The sequence below is a fragment of the Camelina sativa genome, chromosome 8, assembly GCF_000633955.1.
Source record: "Camelina sativa cultivar DH55 chromosome 8, Cs, whole genome shotgun sequence".
Taxonomy (NCBI): domain Eukaryota; kingdom Viridiplantae; phylum Streptophyta; class Magnoliopsida; order Brassicales; family Brassicaceae; genus Camelina; species Camelina sativa.
In genome coordinates this window covers 19,339,596-19,361,201 of record NC_025692.1, presented here as the reverse complement: position 1 = coordinate 19,361,201, position 21,606 = coordinate 19,339,596, and the positions used below count along the sequence as shown (strand labels likewise).

The following is a 21,606-nucleotide window of genomic DNA, read 5'->3' as shown; positions in this document are numbered from 1 at the left end:
AGAGTGCAGAGCGCAACTATCTCTAGAATGTACTAAGAGTTAAGACCACTCGACTAACAGGTATATAACTTACGGACCTAAGATGTAAAAGCTCTCAAGTAAAATGGCTACAAGCCAAAGAGAATATGATAAAATGTGTAATGGGGTCATGAACTCATGATGGTGGTGATGATAACAGCATTTGACAATTTCACAATAATACTAATATGAATGCACGAATCATATATTATTTCTTAATTATAATCGTTTTACAATAACGATCTAACAAATAATTTCAAGGTTCTTTGAATCTACATAAAGGAAAATGAAAAGGTCAGAGTTTGTATATGTACGCGCAAGCAAATAAATAAAAACAGATGTTTTGTAAAATTACAAATTTTTTTAAAATAATCAATTATACTAGAACAAGTTGGTCCTCTTGTTATCCTTCTACAACCCTATAAATACCCACACCCTCTCTTCATTTTTCTTCATCCCTCACTCTTAAACATACTCAATCTTTGAAACACCCATCCTAGAAAAAGAAAAGAAAAAAAAGAGACAACGATGGCATCAAAGAACTCAACCTCTCTTTCTCTTTTCTTCGCCCTCAACATCCTATTTTTCACCTTAACCGCTGCAACTGATTGTGGTTGCAACCCAAGTCCTAAACCCAAGCCTGTCCCAAGTCCTAAGCCCAAGCCGGTCCCAAGTCCTAAACCCAAGCCAGTCCCAAGTCCTTCCGTCCCAAGTCCTTCGGTTCCAAGTCCTTCGGTCCCAAGTCCAAACCCTAGGCCGGTCACGCCTCCGAGCACTGGTTCATCTGGAAACTGCCCTATAGATGCTCTCAAGCTTGGTGTATGTGGAAATGTCCTAAGCAGATTACTCAACATCCAGTTGGGTCAGCCATCAGCTCAACAATGTTGCTCGCTCATCCAAGGTTTGGTTGACGTCGATGCTGCGGTTTGTCTCTGCACTGCTCTTAGGGCTAACATTCTGGGAATCAACCTTAACGTTCCTATATCTCTCAGCGTTCTTCTCAACGCCTGTAACAGAAAGCTTCCGTCTGGTTTCCAATGTGCTTGAATGATATGAGCATACAAAGCGTACGTGCGCATTATTATAGTTTGAATAAATGGGTGTAAGCTACAGTTTGCGTTTAAACTTTTATTTGTAATAGTGAAATAATAAATGTACGTGTGAGGGTTTTATTGTTTTTTGTTTTTTCTGTTTTTGTAAACGTTCCCGTCTTCCTGGCGTCTTTGCTTTATAGTAGCAAGTTATATCTATTTTCAACACGTATAATGAAAGAGATTTTGTGCAACGTCTCATTTTCGAATTCTTGCATTTAGATTACTATTACAATTTTCAGATTAACATTATTATGATGTCAAATGCTATTTTTACGTGAACAGTTATTCACCTAAGGATTACATATCTCGAGATTAGTTTCAATTTTTTTTCCTTTCAAACATGAATTTCAAATATCCTAAAACTATGTTTAAGACATTATATTATTAGTAGAAAATTCTCCAATGAAACATCAAAGTTTCCGAATCTGAGAATGAATAGCTCGGTTACTAAAATCAAAGTTTTGTTCTTGTTTGTGTAAGAAAATGTGATTTGAGTGATCCTGTCAATTCAATGATGTTTATGTGCTTTCATTAAATCATAGCCTATAGTATCGGAAGATAATATGTGTGGTCATGAGTCCATATTTAAAAGGCCTTGACCGAAAAAATTTGTGACGAAAAGTTTGAACCAAAATTAATTCTTGGCGAATGTTTTGATGTTGTACGTGCTAGTGTTCTTTCCATACTGATTTTTTATTAATCTATTTGATCCATAATGAGCGGTAGTGTTGAAGAAGTGATTAGTTTAGAACTCATGTTTATTCGGTCCTACTCAATAAAACATAACAAGAAAACTGGAGACTGGTTAATTCAGTGTTGAGGTTTAAGAGAGAGTCTTTAATTCGGATGAAGGGTTTGATATTATAAGATTTGAGTATAAGATTTTTTCACTCTGCTCTAAACCTTTATTGTCACGAGTTGGACATCTTTGCATGTTACAAATTCTTGATATTGAATTACTAGCTAGATCTTTAAAAAAATCTCGGCTCGAATATCCTAACTTGGTTAATCAACTTTTTTTTTTTCTTTTGCTTCAATTTCTCAATTGTATCGAGCCAAGGTTATAAATTCTCCAATTGAACTCCATCAACGCATAACGTGATTGGTAAAAATTCACAACAACTTTGTATGAACGTATATAATCTTTATTCGCGTGATAAGAACTCAAAAGAATGTTTTTTTTGTTCATTTTTATTTTCGGATCTAATTAACACTCATACGAATAAATGTTCATTTTCGTGGTTGTTTGACCCGTGACCCGTGATGGTGTGAATGTGAGTTACAAGTTCAATGACAGAAGCAAATGGAGGTATATGTGGGGACACTGATTTGGAGTCTTGCAAAGATATTTTTACGAAGTAATCAAAGATGATTAAAGAATAGCTGAATTGAATAACATATATAAAGTTTAGGTAATGAATTATTTTTCTTGGATATTTGGACGAACACATTATAAAAATTGCTAAAATTTTCTCTTTTATTTCAAATATATATCTACGAACACAATTTAAGTACATAAACATAGCTATAGTTAATCTCTAATATTGGGGGATGCAGAAGTCGATTTTACCTAGAAAACGACCATAAGAAACTTCTTGAAATTTATTGTAATTTTTAACAAATATACGAAAAAACTTAACTAACAACCACAAGAATTAAGAAAATGAGTATGGGGTACGTCTTCTACCCCTCAGAAGCCTAAATCCGCCACTAATGTACAGTGTACAACATATCAAACTAAACTTTACAAGCTAAACCCTAAACAAATCGTAAATCCTAAATCCAAAAGGCAAAATCTAAACTCTAATATACAAAGTTTCTTTACATCTATATATCGATAGTAACTGGCTTGACTACTGTGACAAGTTTATGTATATCTACAGGCCGTAGCTATATAATATCGTACATGTAAACTTAGTTATTCTCGTAACGTGTTCCCAATTTGACAAAACATGCAAGTTAGCATATCTTTTCCGTTTGACAAACTCCGCAATAAATAATTTTAAAATAATTATTATTCTTATTATTATTTAACGAATGCTTACAAAAAAAAAACACGAAAATGAGCGATTGAGATTAATCAGTCGCCGTCAGGTTGACTTGATTTGGAACCACTAATATTTTAGTACGTAGATTAAAGGTTTCTGCTTATATTTGGACCGCATATCATCAATTAATTCCTACAAAAACTCCAAACATATAAAGCCTTTATTTAGAAATTGTGATCCTTATTAATGAATAATGGCGAATAAGAAAGATAAAATATGTAGTCTTGGCCGACAAGAAAACACGTCTTTGTGTTAAACCAAAAATCAAAATATGTTACTTACGAGTTTAATATATGCAAGAAGGGATACAAGTAAAGATACAGTATTTTGATAATTACATATTAAATGTTTACATAACAAAATGTTAAACCAAAAGTAAAAATATTTTACTTACTCTGTGAGTCTAATACACTCTCTTAAAATAGAGGGACGTGTTACGGAGACGTTGTGAGGGTGTCAGGGAAGTGGTTTTTGGTAGAGAGATAGTCGAGTGCAAACATATATATATTTGTTTATATGTGAACATATCTCAAACTATCAGTTGATTAAGGCGGTGGTATTGGGCAGTCAATTTAAGAGAATATAATAGATCGTTAAATTTTACTGTTATTCAATTCTCTATTTTATAAATTCTTTTAAATTCTAGTATTATTCATTTGCTTGATTTCTGAATTCTATTAAATGCAAGCGTTACGATTAAGAAATTTTCTATGACAAAGTGATTTGAGAAGAATTTAATAGAAATTTTAGTATAAATTGTGAAGGATAAATTCTCAGATTTTAGGTCGAGATTTGAATAGATTATTGTTCTCCTCTCTTTTCCTCTTCCATCAACCCAAGATCACAACGCCGAGAGAGCAGTTCTTCTCTCTCACTTTGTTCCCTTGTCGGAAGCTATACATTTTGCTGGAAAATCATACTTGTAATTGGACCGGTGTCAAGTTAGGCCTTACGTCTCGGCAGCGTTGTTATCTCCGGTGACATTCGTAGGGTATTTCGTTTCTAACACTTTCACCGGAGAAATCTCATCTGAATTCATGAACTTCACTATGCTCAAGACTCTGTTTCTAGAGACCAACTAACTCTCTGGTTCAATCCCTGTTTTACAACGAATCTATATCTACCTAAAATGGTCAATTTTTGGAGAGGTTTAAGTTTTGATTTTTGGTCAATTTTGTATCTGTTAGTGTTATGCTTAATGGGCAACTTGAGAATTCTAAGACTGTTGTAATTGAAGTGAATCCATGCTATTCTGGGTAGAGTAAGGAGGATTGGTGAAAGAGAAAGATAAGATTTTTTAGGGTAGGTATTGGGGAAGAATGACAATATGGCAATTGATGAGAATTGATATCTATTCAATTCTAATAATCTGTTGCAAAATATAATTGTTGGAATCCAAAAGAAAGATTTAAAATTCTTTTACATTACTTGAAAATCTATAAATTATGTCTTCAATTCAATTAAATTCTGTTCTATTAAAGTCTCATCCAATACCCCTGATTTTGGATTCATTTTAAATGATACAATTAAGATGATAAATCGAGAACGGAGAAACTAATCTAACTATTGAGTAAACCATTTAAAAAAAAATATTCAAAATTTATGACTTGTGGTTTTCATGAGATTGTCCTAGTCAATTGCTCGATCAACTCTTAGAATAAAAGGATATAGTCATATAGAACACTACATGATCGTTGAAACCTTGGGTATAGAGAACATATTTGGAGGTTCAAGATAGTACACCCTTAAAACCCGACTACCATATTCTCATAAACCCGAATGCATGCATTGTTTTAATGTCTTCATATATATTTTATGCATACTTAACTTCAAAAACATTCACATATAACATATTTCGTGTGAAATATTTTTGGTGTGTCACCCAAGCAAGGATCGGAAAAGGATTGGAATTTAGTACCCAACCTTGACGTATAGAAGCCGTCAAGTAATATGGCTACGAGACAAGAGAAGCTGAATAGCTATGCACTGGAGTCACCCACAAACTCATGATGGTGGTGATAATAACAGCATTGACAATATGACATTATATACTTATATAATAATAATATATGACTGCATGAACTGCATATTTTTATTAAATATAAATGACATTCAACTGTAAAAACTATTTTCCAAATAATTTCGAGGTTCGACGACGTAGCTACATGCATGTAGGAAAATAAATTGTCAGAATTTATATATATAAGTAGATAAGTGCAAATAATTATATATATCTACGAATAATTAATCATCCTAAAATTGAATAAGTTGGTTCTCTTCTCCTTCTTAAACCCTATAAATACCAACACCTTCTCTTCATTTATATTCATCCAATAACCCTAAAAACACAGTATCTATCTTTATAAGAAAAAATAAAAAGAAAAATGGCTTCAAAGAACTCAGCTTCTCTTGCTCTTTTCTTTGCTCTCAACATTCTCTTTTTCACGTTAACCGTTGCAACTAACTGTAACAGCTGCAACCCAAGTCCTAAACCCAAGCCAGTCCCAAGTCCTAAGCCTAAGCCATGTCCTCCTCCAGTCCCAAGTCCTTCGGTCCCAACTCCTAACCCTATGCCGGTCACACCTCCAAGCAACCCTGGTTCATCTGGAAAGTGTCCTATAGATGCCCTCAAGCTCGGTTTATGTGGAAATGTCCTAAGCAGTCTACTCAACATCCAGTTGGGTCAGCCATCATCTCAATCATGTTGCTCGCTCATCGAAGGTTTGGTTGACCTTGACGCTGCGATTTGTCTATGCACTGCTCTTAAGGCCAACATTCTCGGAATCAACCTTAACGTTCCTATATCTCTCAGTGTTCTTCTCAACGTTTGTGAGAAAAAGCTTCCGTCTGGTTTCGAGTGTGCTTGAACGATATCACCTATGTGATGCCCCTGCACAATATACATTTCCAAATTATTTCAGTTTGAATAAATGCATGTACAATAGAGTTTATGTTTGAATCTGAATTTGTTAAAGTGAATTATAAATGTGTGAATCTTATTTTGTAGCAATCTTTGTCTATTTCAACCCGTTTAGTGAAAGAGATTTTGTAACCAACGTCTCATTTTCAAATTCTTGCTTTCGGCCAAGAATTGTTTTTTCTTTCTTTAAAACATCCTTTAAACGATAATTTTCAATAATCTTAAAATTGTATATAAAACATTAAACGGGGGGTATGAATAAACCATTCTCCAAGATTGTGGTGTAATTGAACATCAATGATGTTCATGTTCTTTCATTAGCCTCTGACCGAAAGTTTTTGGTATGATAAGTTTAAACCAAAATCAATCCTTGGCCGAACGTTTTGATGCTTTGCTGGTGTTCGTTTATTCACTGTTGAAGAAGTGATTCCTTTAAAACTCAAGTTTTCCGGTTTAGCTCATTATAACATAACCGAGAAATTGGAGACCGGTTAATATGGTATTGAGAGTCTCGTACTCGGGTGTAACTCTGCTAGCTTCTTCTTATCATCAGTATTGAGGATTGAGAGTTAGTACGAGTACTCAGGTCGAACTCGATCTATTCGTATCAACGTTTGACACCTAAGATGGCGTGATAGGAACTTTGAAGAATATGTTTTTGTGTCTCTTCGGTTCGGGTGGTATGACCCGTGATGATGTAAAATGACAGAAGTAGATTGATGTATGTGGGGACACTGGAGAATTTTGCCATTTAAACTCTTGCAAAGATATTTACAAATTAGTAGTCGCAAAGACCGACTCTAAGAAAAAAGAAAATATAAAGTAGTTAGCAATACGAAAATTGAAGGTGTTATCCGAATTACATGTATTCATCCCGTCGATTGTCTACTTGGATACAATGTATCATGCATGTGTCATAACAAGCACGTGTTTACTGACGCTCTTCAGCGCAACATAAAATAACGGAAAACATAACCACGAGTGAAGAATAAAAAAATGCGTAAGAATTTGGATCCTTCTCTGAGTTCTTCGTTGGAGAGAAGGTAATATTTATAGAAAATTTTACCTCTTCGGATTAATATACCGAGTGAAAAAAATCCTCCATCGGTTTGAACCGATACTATGCACTCAAGTACTTTTTGCTTATTACCTTTGTCCTTTTGCGTCTGTAAATAAACCAACGAATCTCAAAGTTTGCATGTGATGTCATGTAACGTCTATGTTGTTCACATTGTGAGTTGCGAGTTGCGACGGATCATACAGCAGGTTATTTATTTAATACTGGTTTCGATAGCTTTAATTAATCCCTACATTAAGTCATTAATCAGAGATGAGCTGTTTTACCTTTCACATGTGTAAAGTAAAATATTTTTACCATTGAACTTCGAGGGATTATACTACAGTTGTAATCATTTTGATTATGGAATGGAAGAATTAGCTGAATAAAAAAACTCAAACGAGTTGTAACATTTTAAGCCAGTTTATATTTGGTCTGAGGTTTGAATATATGAAATTCTAGACTCTTGTGTTCCATTCTTGGATATTATTCATATATGTTCAGATATTAAAAATAATTAAATGTGGATATTATTCATATATGTTCATTTTTTTTCTATTTACTTGAAAAAGGCGATAAATGCCAAATATGTAGAATACTATAAATAAAGGAAAAATGCTATTTAAAAGTATTTTAAAGACCTTACTTACAAGTTACAAGTTAACACCTTGCTGGAAAGATAACTATTTGAAATATCTAGAATTAAAATGACATTGACGTTTGATCGAGTGATGAGATGCTAAATACGAAAAGTATTAAATAGCTGCCCAATCAAAATACATACCCTCTTTAACAATTTTCTTATATTTTTTTGTTTCTTTAGAAGAAGTTCGAAAAAAATCTTGTTGTATTGTCGGGTTTAACTATTTTTGGTCGTATCATCGTTGAAACAATGATATTTTCTACGAGGACACATGTTAGTTTATTGACTTTAAAGAAGAGTAAACAAGTCTTTTTTTCCGGAAAGATCAATGATTTTTCTTACTCTACTTGTCTAGAATATGAGTCTGTTCACAACGTCTTTTATATGTTTGGGTTATATCAATACAATTTAGATGCTGACGTTATTTTTTTCTTCCTAATTTTAGTTTTGATTGCTTAGAACTATATATATATATATATATATATATATATATCAGTTAATTGTATAGTTAAAACTTAGTTTTGGGTCTAATCGTATGACAATTAGTGTTCAAACGTAAACTAACCTCGTCTTTTTTTGTGTGTACTATCGACTCTTATTCGACTGATGATTGATTTAAAGTTAGTAGGGTTTCTTTTTGATAAAGTTATGATAAGATTCTTCATGGAACAAAAATAGATCCCAAGTTTCACATTTGCTTCGGCAAACTTTTTCCTTTAAACTTTATTTACGTTATGATAAAGTTATCATTTTTATTATTTTTACGTGTTTCGCCATTCTTGAAAATTACTAGCTACTTTAGTAAACTGGTAAGAAAGATTGCAAAAAAATTCTCTTCTATTTTAATGCTTACATGTAAACACACGTGGTAATAGTTGATCATCAATTTAATGAGTTCGTATAGTATACATAAAGTAATAAAACTAATAATTAAGCTTTACAAACTCAACTCTAAACTCTATAATTACATTTATATTAACTGACTTGATTGTGAGTTGTGACAAGTGCATGTATTATGATATATCTATATTGAAACACACACATACTTTCCTTCACCATTCCGTCCTTATCAAATGTCTCTCATAAATTGGTAATGATCTTATCAATAGTTTTCCCTTTTTCTTTTCCTTTCTACTAAATAAAGTAGCTCTATCTTGCTATATATGGATCTACTTACATCTACATACACTATATCGCATACATACATATAACTTCTGAAAACATTGTCGTAATGGTTTTGCAGGTTGCTAGAACATGTAAACAAATATCTCTTATTTTGTGGTCGGGATTAATCTCAGTCGTCATCGGATTGACATTTTTTCAAACCGCTAATATTTTGGTAAAATAATGATTTATTAGTCTATTTGGACCGCGCACAGGCATAGCATCAATTCCTACGAAAACTCCAAACATATAAAGCCTTTATTTAGAAAATTATGATCGTCAACATCTAATATACGACGATCCATATTAATGATGAATACAAAAACGACGATCCATATTAATGTTGAATACAAAAACGACGATCCATATTAATGTTGAATACAAAAACGACGATTCATTGACATCGACGAGATATGGACTACTAAGCTTGAGATAGCCCATTCTTATTTAATAAAATATCTTTTGTTCAGAAAAACAAAATTTTAATAAAATATCCATCTTTGGCCGACAACAAACACATCTCTGAGTTGAGCCAAACAGCCAAAAAATAATAATGAGAGATTGTATTAATGTTATTGTTACTATTGCGAATTTTACGATATTAGAGATTGTATTAATGTTAGTTCTTGTCTGTAAAAGTCTTTCAAAGGTTGTTTTGTTTTTGCAATCTAACTTTCTATTTCGAAGAAAATAGAGATTACTGGGAAGTCAAACTAATATGCAATATAACATTTTATCGTCACTGTCAAATTTGTAAACTTTTAATAAAAAATATAACAAATCAAATTTTTATTTGAAGAATTTTTTAAAATTAAGATATGTGACTGCAAAATATATATTTTGAAAATGATAACATTTTTCTTTTCCTTTTCGCTCGATCAGATTAGCGATCAAAAATTCCAACGTCATGTCTCTCACTACCAGCAATCAACGACACTTGCTAGCGACATCTATTTGACTCTAAAACTATCTTCGGTGTTGCTTTTTTTTTATTAGCAACAGTTTTGGTTTGTCACAGCGTCTCTGATAACAACGCTAGCGTCACACTCTCCCCAAATCTTGCCTTCTGAAGGACTTAGTTTGAAGCAATTTTTTGTTGCTATCTGTTGTTGCTAGCTCAAGGTTACGAACATGACTTATATTGCTTATTATTCTTGACTTTGGTTGGAAATGGAAGATTAAACTGCAAAAGTTGTAATTTGGAGAGTTTGTTTTACAAAAAAAAAAATACCTTTGTTTTTGTATAAAAATGACCAACATACGCATAAACTCATATTTGAGTGGCTTTTTTTGTATAGAATTAAGTACAAATAGATCAGAATGAATATTTGTCCAAATGTTGGAACCACACTAAATTTTTTCTTGGTGACCCTTTACAGTGAGGCTCACTATAAACACTTTATAAGACGCTCTTGACGCTATAACCAAAAAAGAAAAAAAAAGAAAAAAAAACATTATTACAAAAGAACTGAAAAAGAATACTTCATCTTTAGATCTCCCAAGTTTAGATAAACAGAAAAACTGAAGTCGGAAGAAAGCTCCGTGCTCATTTTCGAGAGACAATCTCTAGGGCGAGGAAGAAGTGCGGCACAAATGTATCCTAATCTTAAGCTGATTCACGGATCGACTCCAGTTGAACAAGTTTCTTGAGGGTATGAACCACTTTAAGGGCATCACAACTTTTGGCATATCGTAATACCTCAGTTTATACACAATCTGCCATCTCTTCGGTGAACTCTCCAAATATGTTAGGACAATCATCCCAACTTCTCTTATCCCGTGCTTCCCAGTAATCGCCTGTATACTTGTAACTTTGGCTCTCTCCTTGTGGCTCGAACCATCTCGGTCTCCACCCACTTTCTTGAATTTGCCGTGACTGCAATATCAAAAGCAATTTACAGTTGTTAAAACATAAAAAGGTTCATGGACTAGAGAACTAGTGTCGAGATACTCTCTGTACCATTCTTTGCCTTCTCTCTAATCGTTGCTTCTCTTCATTTGCCTTCTCATATTCACCGTTCTCCAAGTGACGTTGATCTGGTCGGAGCCTAGAATCTGTTGGAGGGAGATTTTCCTTAACCCAAATGAACAATATTACGACAAGATTAGCCAGCTTCTAAAACAAGATGTAAGTAAAGCAGAAACCCAAAAATCCATGTTTATAAATATAAACGGAAAGCAACACACTGTAATGTACCTCCAAACCAGGTGTCAGTTCATTTAGTGTGATCGCGAATGATGTTAAGTTGTATCTAGTGATATTAGGTGGTGGCTTTCTCGCTTTCCACAGTAATGAGGCGCCTTCCTTGTTGAGTCCCTCCCCAGGAGCAAAATAGTAAAGGCTATCATTCCATTTACCAAAAACCGTTGCAGCCTTTTTTCCAGTTACATCTTCTACAAAACCATTAACCTATACATATATATATGATTATGAAGTTATTTTAGGTATTCAAGACCTAGAAAACTATTTACAGTGTGTATCTCAGTGAAATCACCTGGTGGGGATTTCTATCGAGAATTGATTGCTCCTTGAACTTTAGCGTACAAGAATATTGGCGATTCCCACGGATTTGCATTGTCCCATGGTGATCACAGTACAGTTTACCAAGTAGGATATTGTATATAGTTGTTGTTACCTAAGAGCAAAAAACATATGGTTATCAGTATGAGGGACAGAAATAAAACGTGGAAAAATAAAGGAGCTTTGTAATTTATTTATATTGCATACTTTGCTCCACTGGAAAATCTCTCCATCATCAAACTCCAGAGTCAAGATTCCAACAGGTTCAAGTTGAATCGATCTCCCCCAAAACTTTGACCTGAGGTTTGTGTCTCCCCAGAACTTCCACCCTTTACCTTCGCAATGGCAGGCAATAACTGTTGGATGGTGGCTGACCTATTATGAGAGCACAATACCCTGACGAATTATATGCTAAACTTCTTAAGAGAAAATTCTCAATTTAACTTTTCTCCATGAAATTACCGATTATGTGCCGGAGAACATTGACATATATGTTCATCTCATTAAAACTTCAGTTATATAAGAGTATGTGTCAGATTACCTTCTCAGAGAAGAAACGAACTCCCTTGTCAGGAAAGTCAGCTTCATAAGTTTCCCCAAGCAAAGGGTTGAAAGGTTTACAGTGCCGTCCTTCAGTGGAAGCATAACCAGAGACCGCAAAAGCAGCAACATTCAGGGCTCTAAGGAGACTGTTCCCCTGATGATGAAAAACTCTGTTAATCCAACAATCTGAGAGGTCAATTCAAGATAAAGTCATAAATCTAGACCACCTATCATATCATGCAAGATCATAGAACTTATGTATTCAAAATCTTTAGTAATTGGTATATAACTTACGTATAGAGTAGAGAAAACATTCGCATTTCCAGAGGGAAGCCAATTACACAAAACAGTAAGTTGTTGAAGTCACTTACGGATTTTCCGAATGCATATGCCTGGTCCAAGAGATAAGAGTACTCCATGTCTTCAAAACACTTTTGGAGAGAGGATATTGGTTCATTGAAATAAACAGGAAGACAAACTCGTGTGAGATCCTTTCCAACATTGTCTTTGATCATAGACCAGAGACTGACACTTCTCTCTTTCTCTGCTGGATCAGGAAGCTTTGTTCGTCTCTTGATATGCGTGTGCACAGAACCAACATCAGGTTCGCCAAATGATTCCTTTGTGTCATGGAATGAAGCCTCGTCTTCCTCAGATATATCCTCAAACTCTTGCTTATCATCAGATGAAGCACTTGTACTGCATTCTAGAAACTAAATAATGTCAAGCAAAACAACACAGGGATCTCTATGCAATTCCACTGAATTTATGTAAAAGAAGCATAAGAAGAACTATCATTAAGGAAACAAATAATAGAATATCATAACAGAAATACTATTCTACTCTGAGCTAAAGTTACTCGGCAGCTTGATTGGTTAGTGGCAGGACTGAAACAGAGAAAGAGAGACAGAGATGTAATTAAGCAGTTGAAATTGTGTGTACCACTATATTTTCCACGTCTTAAGCTGGAATAGTTATGATTTGTTAATTGGTAGGGATTGTCATGGATCCCTGAGGCTTCAGCTTCAAGATTAGCCATCTGGACACAAAGAAATTCTCACTGTATAATAGTCAACAAGAATATAACCGAATGCAAGTGCAACAGAATCATCTTTAACAAATTTGAAAAGCAGTGAGATATCTTTCACAGATATCATTAAATGACATTCAAATTTTTTTATGCATGATACATAATTTGAGTTATGCCTAGACATAGATTTATGAAGTTCAGTAAATTATCAACTCAATGGACGAGATATCCTCATGAAAGGAGATAAAATAATGTAACACATATATTTGAATAATCGTCCCTTAGCGATTCAATGTCAAATATAGCTAGCATGCGTTTGTGCATATGCTCAGGTGTTACCAAAGCAAGTTATGCAACTGTACTGTAAAGCCTGTGGAATAATAAGTCCTTGTATGAAAGGACACAACACAATGTGAAGACCACACTAAACAACTAAGCCAAACCCATAAGATCATGAAAGAAAAGCAGCTTTACCTCTAGCTGCCTCAATGCATCAAGCAACTTTGTCCGTTCTTCATGGAGAAGTTTAATCTGTTCTTGAACTTCAGAGAACTCTGAATCCACGATTTGTTCGCACTCTTTTACAAGACTCTCGTTCATTCCCTCTTCAAGCAACCGTTTCTTAAGTCTCTCAGTAGATAGGGATAAATCCTTTGGTGATACGAAGGAGAAATCCCCACTAACTGACTGAAGAGGAACTATGCCTCGGGTAGATGCTAAAGCTTGTAACCATGCAGCTCTATCACTTCTAGAATCAGTCCTCAGATGCAGAGTCTTGGTTGCAGTAAATATATAAAACTTTCTATGATCAGATTTGCTTTCTCGGTAAGATGAAACCTGCTGGAAAACAAAAGAATGGAATGATATTCATCATACTACAAGCTTAATCCCTCAAACAAGTAAAAAAATTTCCAACTATAAATGTAAATAAGTTGAGATCAGATTAGAAGCTCTCATTTTCAAAAATGAACTATGAACAACAAATAAATCACAAGTTCCATGTTCCAACGAACAATAGAAAGCAAACACACAGTAATGCAGTTACCCGGAAAGAAAAAGAAAAAACACACGCAAAGCTTATGTCTGGATAAGCTTTTATTTAAATTAAGCAAATACAACTCTTACAAGTTAACAAAATATATATGGCCAGAATTTCCCCAAAGTGGTGGCCTTCAGCTCCCACACAGCCACACTCCATTATTTATCCACACTTCATTATTTCCTACCGACTAGTTATACCTACCATTCACCAATCATGTTGTAACTCCACCAAAAAAAAAAAGATATGACAAAACCTACTGGTCAAGGATAAGATGGCCAAGAAAAAAAATCATATACAAATCAAAAGAACTCAAGCCCATACCTGGAAAGAAGATCGAGGAACCAAAAAAAAAAAAAAATCAAAAGATAAAAGAGTTTTTTACATGTGACCAAAGATGACAAATTTCTGTTCACCAAAAAAAAAAAAGATAACAAATTTCTACATTTATTGGCTTTACTACAAACATAAACCAAAAATTTTAACGGATGTAAGAATGCGTAAATGAGTCAAATGTGTTCAGCAAACTGGTCCTGCAATACTAGATTGTACTAGTAGACACCAGCCAAAAAAGATGTTTTTATATCTTGGCTATTTGATTTTATCTGTAATGTAACTTTTAAAAACTGTTGAGAACCCCTCTTTAGTACTGCAATACCTGTTCATCTGGCCCACTACAGATAAGCAAGCTACTCAAAAAAAGCTTACCAGAGAGAGAGAGAGAGAGACTCTCATAATCTAAAAACAAGAATTGAAAATGCATAATGACAAACTACAGAAGTACAACCAATAGAGAGAAGAAGACGATGATATAACAGTACTTTACTCTGTCACACACAAAAAAAAAAATAAAATAAAAAATCACACACCAATTGGTTCTGTANGAACACAAACCAATCAATCATGAGGCAAAGGTTCCGGGAACTACCTAAGCCAAACAATCTCATAATTTGAAATCGAAATATATATATATACCTTGAGATGAACAATGCCGATGGTTTTGTGATGTTTCCGACGACTACGGCCACTGCAACTCTTCATCCTGGAAAGACGATCGGTAGAAATATCTCCGATTAACCTCACATCATCGGAAGGAGATAACATATTCACATTCTCCGGTCTTCGGATCTTAGAGTAAGATAAGATTCCGTCGCGGAGTAGGAACCATCTAGATCTCCATCCTTTGCCGTAATTAGTCCATTTATAGAGAATCCCAGCCACTGATCTTCCTGATTGAAGCTTCTCCCGATCGGATCCACCGTTCTCCGTCGCCGGAAGACTCTTCGATCTCGTCAAAGGCATCGCCGCCGATTTAGAAAAAAAAAAAAAACTAACGAAGGAGATGAAGATGATTAACAAAACTGAGAAGACAGATCACATTGATGATTTGATCAGTTAGATCATTAAGCTTCCCATAGTCAGGAACTTGAGATCTTTTTTCCCAGAGAAGTCGAGTGAGAGAGAGAGAGAGACAGCGTAATATCTAATTTTATGCGCATATATGTATATGCGTCATCATGATAATATACATATATGCGAATAATAACATGATATATGTTGTTAACTTAACTGAGATGTTCAAAGACGTGAATATGGAATAATCAGAAATGGTGTTCCTTGTATCTCTTATTTAACATTTTGGAAGTAGAAAACTTGTTTTAGTTATATGCTAGAAAGTTATAATTATTATTTGATATTATTTGATTAATTAGTTGCTTATAAAATAGATGTCATTGTAACATCTGCGAATTAAAATGTGCGTTTTAGGTAGGTGTTGATCGATACTAGAGATAGTGTCGGTCGACACCAACTTGAACCGACACTTGTTTTCTTGATTTGATGTGTTGATTGTGCTTGTTTGTTTTGCCTTAACAAAGGAATCTCAGTTGCTTGTGTGTATATCCCAGTAGATGGGAAGATTGCCTCACTGAGTGTTTATGACAATACTCATCCATCTCAATTTCTGTTTGTTGTGCAGGTAAAGACAAAGTGTGATCATGGAATCAAGGCGATGAGGAGGAGGATGTTCTAGAGGCTTGATTGATTGTGGTCTAGCTATTGTTAGGTTGCTAGAGTTGAGTTGATAGAACATTGTAGGATGTCGGATTTTGTTATTCACTCGATTGGTTAGTAGATTATGTCATTGTTGGATTTTTATTGGTTAATGAAATTGTTTAGTTATCCGCTGTTGACGTTTGTTGTTAGTTTGCTGGTGGGTATGTGACCACTAGAGAATTATTATTATTATTAAAAAAATGAGAAGGATTGTTTCATTTTGGTATGAGAGCCCTTATGGTTCTAGGTTTAAGGTTCACTGTACCTTTTGTGTTGGTGTTTAGGATTTCATGCTAGAGTCAATTATGTGAGTTAGTCAATTGTGTGTGGCATGGGGTCCTAGAACATCTTCTTCGAGCCTTCAATGAGATTCCACGATATGAGAGGTTTTTTGTGTAGTTTTGGTTTGTTTTTATGCTTGTTAGCCCCTGATCTTGGAAGAGCAGTGGTTAAAGGTGTTTGAGTCGTTGGTCGTGGACATGGGAATGGTCGTGGTTGTGGTCGGGTAGGTTCCCGAGGCTAGCGAATGTGTGGTCCAAAGTTCCACGAGGAGGTTCGTCAGAGGGTCGCAAGCGTATAAGGAGGGACCAGATAGGGGTTAGCCGGTGAACGTGTTGGACGTGCTGGGAACCCAGGTGTGGGGTCGAGATGATTGCTTAGCGGATCTGTTGACGTGATGTTGAAGCAGTTACCGAGAGGGGTACCAGTGCAGGCTCCAGTTGTGCTGCATGTGGCGGGGTGCAGCCGAGGATTGTTGCTATTGAGGGGATGGTGATTTCCCCTGAATACCGATAGGTCGAGGGGATGGGGGCTCCGAGAGTGGCAGAGGGGATGATTAGTTCCCCTGATACCAAGATCTTAAGGATTGTGGTCGAAGAGTGAGACGGTATAACTCGAAGACGGTGGTTTGAGAGTGAGATCAGTATGGGTCGAAGGTTGCGAGCTAAGGGTGGAGGAGTTGGGAGCAAGCAATGCCTAGGACGTGAGTATAAATATAACGAGGGAAATGTAAACTTCGAGAGTTGATGGTGGTTTAACCTTGAATTTTAGTTGTGTTGGTCGGTAGGCCATGGTTCTATGACCGGTGTGGTCATGAATGTGTGGCTGATGCGCCAAGATTGTATGGTCAGTGGTGCTAGAGTCTCGGAAAGGAGAGCTGCAACAGGTATGAGCCGGCAGGGGCAAGGTTGCCAGGTACATAAGTTCACGAGAAGCTTTCATGGTAGGATAAACTCATCGTTGCGACGTTGGTGGATGAAGTTCATTGTAGATGGACAAGGTTGCTAGATTCAAGGTTTTATTTAGCTTGCTGGGGGAAATAAGTCAAGTGGGTTGAGTTGGCTGTATGCAAAGCATTCGATGCTGTGAATCAAAATATGCGAACGTATTGTACTTGTTTGTTTTATTACGCTCATACTGATGATTTGATGTGGAGAATTGCCAAGCGGAAAAATTATTTTTGGAATAAGCTATCTTGTAGAAGTTTCCCTAAGAGATAAGTTACTAGAGGTTCTTGGATGGAAGAGAGGTGTCGATATTCGGGTGGTGGTGAGTTGATATCGGCATACTTGATTATTAGTCTAGTAGAGCTGAGGAAGTAACCTGAGGATTTGTTGAGCAAGGGATTCGTCTGTCCTAGTGTGTCACTAAGGAGAGTGTCGGCGTTGTTCGTTAAGAAGAAGGACAGGAGTTTTCGCTTGTGTATTGATTATCATGGTTTGAACAAGGTCATTGTGAAGAACAAGTACCCTCTTCCCAGGATCGTTGAGTTGTTGGATCAGTTGAGAGGTGCTACTTAGTTCTTCAAGATAGATCTGTCGTCGGGTTATCATCAGATCTTGATAGATGAGGCAGATGTGAGGAACACTGCATTCAGGACGAGGTATGAGCATTATGGGTTTGTGGTGATGCCGTTTGGGTTGACTAACGCACCAGCAGTGTTTATGGGATTGATGAACAGCGTGTCTTAGGAGTTTCTAGACGTGTTTGTCATCATTTTCATTGACGATATCTTGGTTTATACTAAGAGTCCTAAGGAGCATGCAGTGCATTTGAGAGCAATTCTGGAGAAGCTGTAGGAGCAGAGGTTGTTTGCTAAGTTGAGCAAGTGTAGTTTCTGGCAGCGAGAGATGGGATTTCTGGGTCACATTGTTTCTGCAGAGGGGGTTTTGGTAGATCCAGAGAAGATTCAGGCAACCAGAGATTGGCCTAGACCGCAGAATACCACAGAGATCATGAGTTTCCTTGGATTGGTAGGTTATTATAGGAGGTTTGTGCAGGGCTTTGCAAGCAAGGTACGTCCGATGACTAAGTTGACAGGGAAGAATGTTCCTTTTGTTTGGTCACATGAGTGCGAGGAGGGCTTTGCAAGCCTGGAGGAGATGTTGACTTCTACTCCAGTGTTGGCATTGCCAGAGCAGGGAGAACCCTATGTGGTTTATACAAATGCATCCAGAGTTGATTTGGGGTGTTTGTTGATGCAACATGGGAAGGTGATTGCCTACGCTTCGCGGAAGTTGCGGAAGCATGAATGCAACTCTCCTACTCATGATTTGGAGATAGCTGATGTAGTTTTTGCCCTGAAGATTTGGAGATCTTATATTTATGGTGCAAAGGTACAGGTGTTTAAAGATCATAAGAGCCTGAAGTATATATTCACTCAGCTTGAGCTGAATTTGAGGCAGAGGCGGTGGATGGAGCTGGTGGCGGATCATGATTTGGAGATAGCCTACCACCTTGGTAAGGCTAACTTGGTTGCAGATGCTCTAAGTCGAAAGCGAGCGGCTTTGGTTCAAGAGCAGGATATGGAGTTTCTGGTAGGAGAGATCAGTGCGTTGAGTTTGTGTGCGGTTTCTCAGGAGCCATTGGGTTTGGAGGCGGCTGATAGAGCAGACCTTCTGAATAGGGTGCGGTTGACTCAAGAGAAGGATTTGGGGCTGGTAAATGCCTCTAAAGATGTTGATTCAGAGTATTAGGTCTTAGCTAATGGTACTATATTGGTGCACGAGCGGATTTGTGTGCCCAAATATGAGGAGGTGAGGCAGGAGATCCTAAGAGAGGCTTAAACGAGCATGTTTTCTATTCATCCAGGAGCGACTAAGATGTACCGTAATCTCAAGAGGTACTATCATTGGGTCGGGATGAAGAAGGATGTAGCTATTTGGGTCGCGAGGTGCAATGTGTGCCAGCTAGTGTAGACTGAGCATCAATTTCCAGGCGGTTTGTTGTATAGTCTGTCTATTCCAAAGTGGAAGTGGGATATGATCACGATGGACTTCGTGGTAGGTTTGCGAGTGTCTCGGACCTTTGATGCTATTTGCGTCATTGTGGACCGGTTGACTAAGTCGACACATTTTTTGGTCATTAAAAAGACTGATGGAGCAGCGGTCTTGGCTAAGAAATATGTAAAGGAGATAGTCAGGTTGCATGGGGTGCCAACGAGTATTGTGTCTGATAGGGATCCCAAGTTCACTTCGGTGTTCTGGAGAGCGTTTCAGGTAGAGATGGGCACTAAGGTGTATTTGAGTACAACTTATCATCCCCAAACAGATGGGAAATCAGAGAGGATGATCCAAACGCTGAAGGTTTTTCTGAGGATATGTGTGTTGGATTGGGGTGGTCATTGGGCATATCACTTGTGCTTGGTAGATTTTGCTTACAACAACAGCTATCAGGCGAGTATTATGATGGCTCCTAATGAGGCGTTGTATGGGAGGTCATATCGTACACCGTGTTGTTGGACTCATGTGGGGGAAAGGAGCATGTACGGGGCGAGTTTTGTTTAGGAGACCTCAGACAAGATTCAGGTTCTAAAGCTGAACATGAAGGAAGCTCAGGATCGGTAGAGGAGTTATGCTGATAAGAAGAGGAGAAATCTTGAGTTTCAGGTGGGAGACAAAGTGTACCTCAAGATGGCCATGTTGCGGGCTCCGAACAGGTCATTGACAGAGACTAAGCTGAGTCCAAGGTACAAGGGTCCGTTCAGAGTGGTTGAGCGGGTGGGACCAGTGGCATACAGGCTGGAGTTGCCGGAGGTTATGTGTGTGTTCCATAAGGTGTTTCATGTTTCGATGTTGAGGAAGTGTCTTCAAGAGGGTGATCAGTTGTTGGCTAAGATTCCTGAGGATATTCAGCCCAACATGACTTTGGAGGCGAGACCGTTGAGGGTGCTCGAGAGGAGAGTCAAGGAACTTCAGAAAAAGAAGATTCTTTGATGAGAGTCAGTGGGAGTGGTATGTTGTTTCGGATGACGATGCGAGAGCGCGCTTTAGGGTGACGACCCAAGAGCGGGATTTTGAGACTCCCTGGATACTATAGTTGTGGTCCGCAGCTCGGTAGTGAGTCAGTATGTCTCGAGGGTTGCGACCTGAGAGCGGGGGGAGTGGATGTGAGTGACTTCCTGGATGTTATAGCTTAAGGCGGATAACCTGATAGTGAGTCGGCATGATTCGTTGGTTGCGACCGCGGATGGGAGAAGCACTGAGTTGTGAGCAAAAATGTCTAGGATGTAAGTATATTGGCTAGAGGGAGACCTCGGGGGTTCAGTCGAAGGTGTGCGGGCTGTTGCGACAGTTGCACGGGAAACCTTGGCTAATGGTGTCAGTCCGGTCGGAAGATGTGCAGGCCGTGTTGACGGTGGCACGGAGGTCATTGGCGGATGGACGGTGCTGCGGGATTCGAGGACAAATCCTTGTTGGTTGGGGAGAATTGTAACATCCGCAAACCAAAATGTGCGTTTTAGGGGTGGGTGTCGATCAACACCAGGGGGAGTGTCGATCGACACCAACAATTTGTGGTTCGACCAGATTGTTTTAATCCTAGATTTCGGGTTGGTTTGATTTAATTGGGTTGTCCAAACAGAGTATATAAGCGGGAACGACCCAAGTCGAGGATTTTTGGTGTTTTGTCGCCGCATACATAAGAAAAAGAGAGAAAAGAGAGAGTTTGTGAGTTTGGAGGTTCTTAGCTTGTTCTTGGTGGTTTTTGGTGAGATATGTTGTTGTGGAAGTGAGTGTTGTTGTTGGGAACGAGGGAGAAGCTTCTTAAGGTGTTGATTCCATCGTTTTTGAGCTAGATCTTCCTGCAAAAGAGGTGAGTGCTTGACCATGGCTTATCTAAGCATGAGATCTCTTTTTTTTTGTTGTTCTATGTTGTTTGTGGTGTTTTGCTTGCTTGGATTGGTTGTTTTGCTTGTTTCCATAGGTTTCTGAAGCGTTTGGGAGAGTATGGGACGGATTGGAGATGATTTGGAATGGAGGTTTGAAGTTTGGCTTCGTGCAGATCGTGTCTGCGAAGTCGGTGTCGATCGACACCGACCTAGTGTTGGTCGATACCAACCTGAACCGACACTTGTTTTCCTTTTTTGATGTGTTGATTGTGCTTGTTTGTTTTGCCTTAACAAAGGAATCCCAGTTGCTTGTGTGTATAACCCAGTAGATGAGAGAATTGCCTCACTGAGTGTTTATAACAATACT

The 21,606-nt window shown here is 37.3% G+C and overlaps 3 protein-coding genes across 9 annotated transcripts; 2 read left to right on the top strand and 1 right to left on the bottom strand.

Moving 5' to 3' along the window:
• LOC104707539 (lipid transfer protein EARLI 1-like) lies at nucleotides 483-1,310 on the top strand. The gene has a single exon (XM_010423915.2). It carries the CDS (start codon nucleotides 547-549, stop codon nucleotides 1,063-1,065), a length of 519 nt encoding a protein of 172 aa, XP_010422217.1. The 5' UTR covers nucleotides 483-546; the 3' UTR covers nucleotides 1,066-1,310.
• On the top strand, nucleotides 5,476-6,216 carry LOC104707538 (pEARLI1-like lipid transfer protein 1). Its single transcript, XM_010423914.2, has one exon. The coding sequence runs from the start codon at nucleotides 5,545-5,547 to the stop codon at nucleotides 6,025-6,027; it is 483 nt and encodes a 160-aa protein (XP_010422216.1). The 5' UTR covers nucleotides 5,476-5,544; the 3' UTR covers nucleotides 6,028-6,216.
• LOC104707537 (oxysterol-binding protein-related protein 2B) lies at nucleotides 10,204-15,641 on the bottom strand. 7 transcript variants are annotated; one of them, XM_010423910.2, is made up of 10 exons: nucleotides 15,053-15,641; nucleotides 13,513-13,878; nucleotides 12,951-13,047; nucleotides 12,380-12,714; nucleotides 12,007-12,162; nucleotides 11,673-11,840; nucleotides 11,440-11,580; nucleotides 11,142-11,354; nucleotides 10,905-11,018; nucleotides 10,204-10,820 (listed from the first exon to the last, which is right to left on the bottom strand). In XM_010423910.2, exons 1-10 carry the CDS (start codon nucleotides 15,377-15,379, stop codon nucleotides 10,650-10,652), a joined length of 2,088 nt encoding a protein of 695 aa, XP_010422212.1. In that variant the 5' UTR covers nucleotides 15,380-15,641; the 3' UTR covers nucleotides 10,204-10,649. The 7 variants fall into 7 exon arrangements, with proteins under 7 accessions (XP_010422212.1, XP_010422213.1, XP_010422214.1 ...); XM_010423911.2 differs by having other exon boundaries at nucleotides 13,513-13,875; XM_010423912.2 differs by lacking the exon at nucleotides 15,053-15,641 and adding an exon at nucleotides 14,164-14,368.

What these genes read in the sequence shown, in the direction of transcription:
- LOC104707539 (XM_010423915.2), top strand. Translation starts at nt 547, where the DNA reads ATGGCATCAAAGAACTCAACCTCTCTTTCTCTTTTCTTCGCCCTCAAC.
- LOC104707538 (XM_010423914.2), top strand. Translation starts at nt 5,545, where the DNA reads ATGGCTTCAAAGAACTCAGCTTCTCTTGCTCTTTTCTTTGCTCTCAAC.
- LOC104707537 (XM_010423910.2), bottom strand. Translation starts at nt 15,379, where the DNA reads ATGCCTTTGACGAGATCGAAGAGTCTTCCGGCGACGGAGAACGGTGGA. An exon ending in CATATGCATTCGGAAAATCC is followed by an intron (nt 12,163 to 12,379) that starts GTAAGTGACTTC and finishes TTTCATCATCAG; the next exon opens with GGGAACAGTCTCCTTAGAGC. An exon ending in TAGAGAGAAGGCAAAGAATG is followed by an intron (nt 10,821 to 10,904) that starts GTACAGAGAGTA and finishes TTGATATTGCAG; the next exon opens with TCACGGCAAATTCAAGAAAG.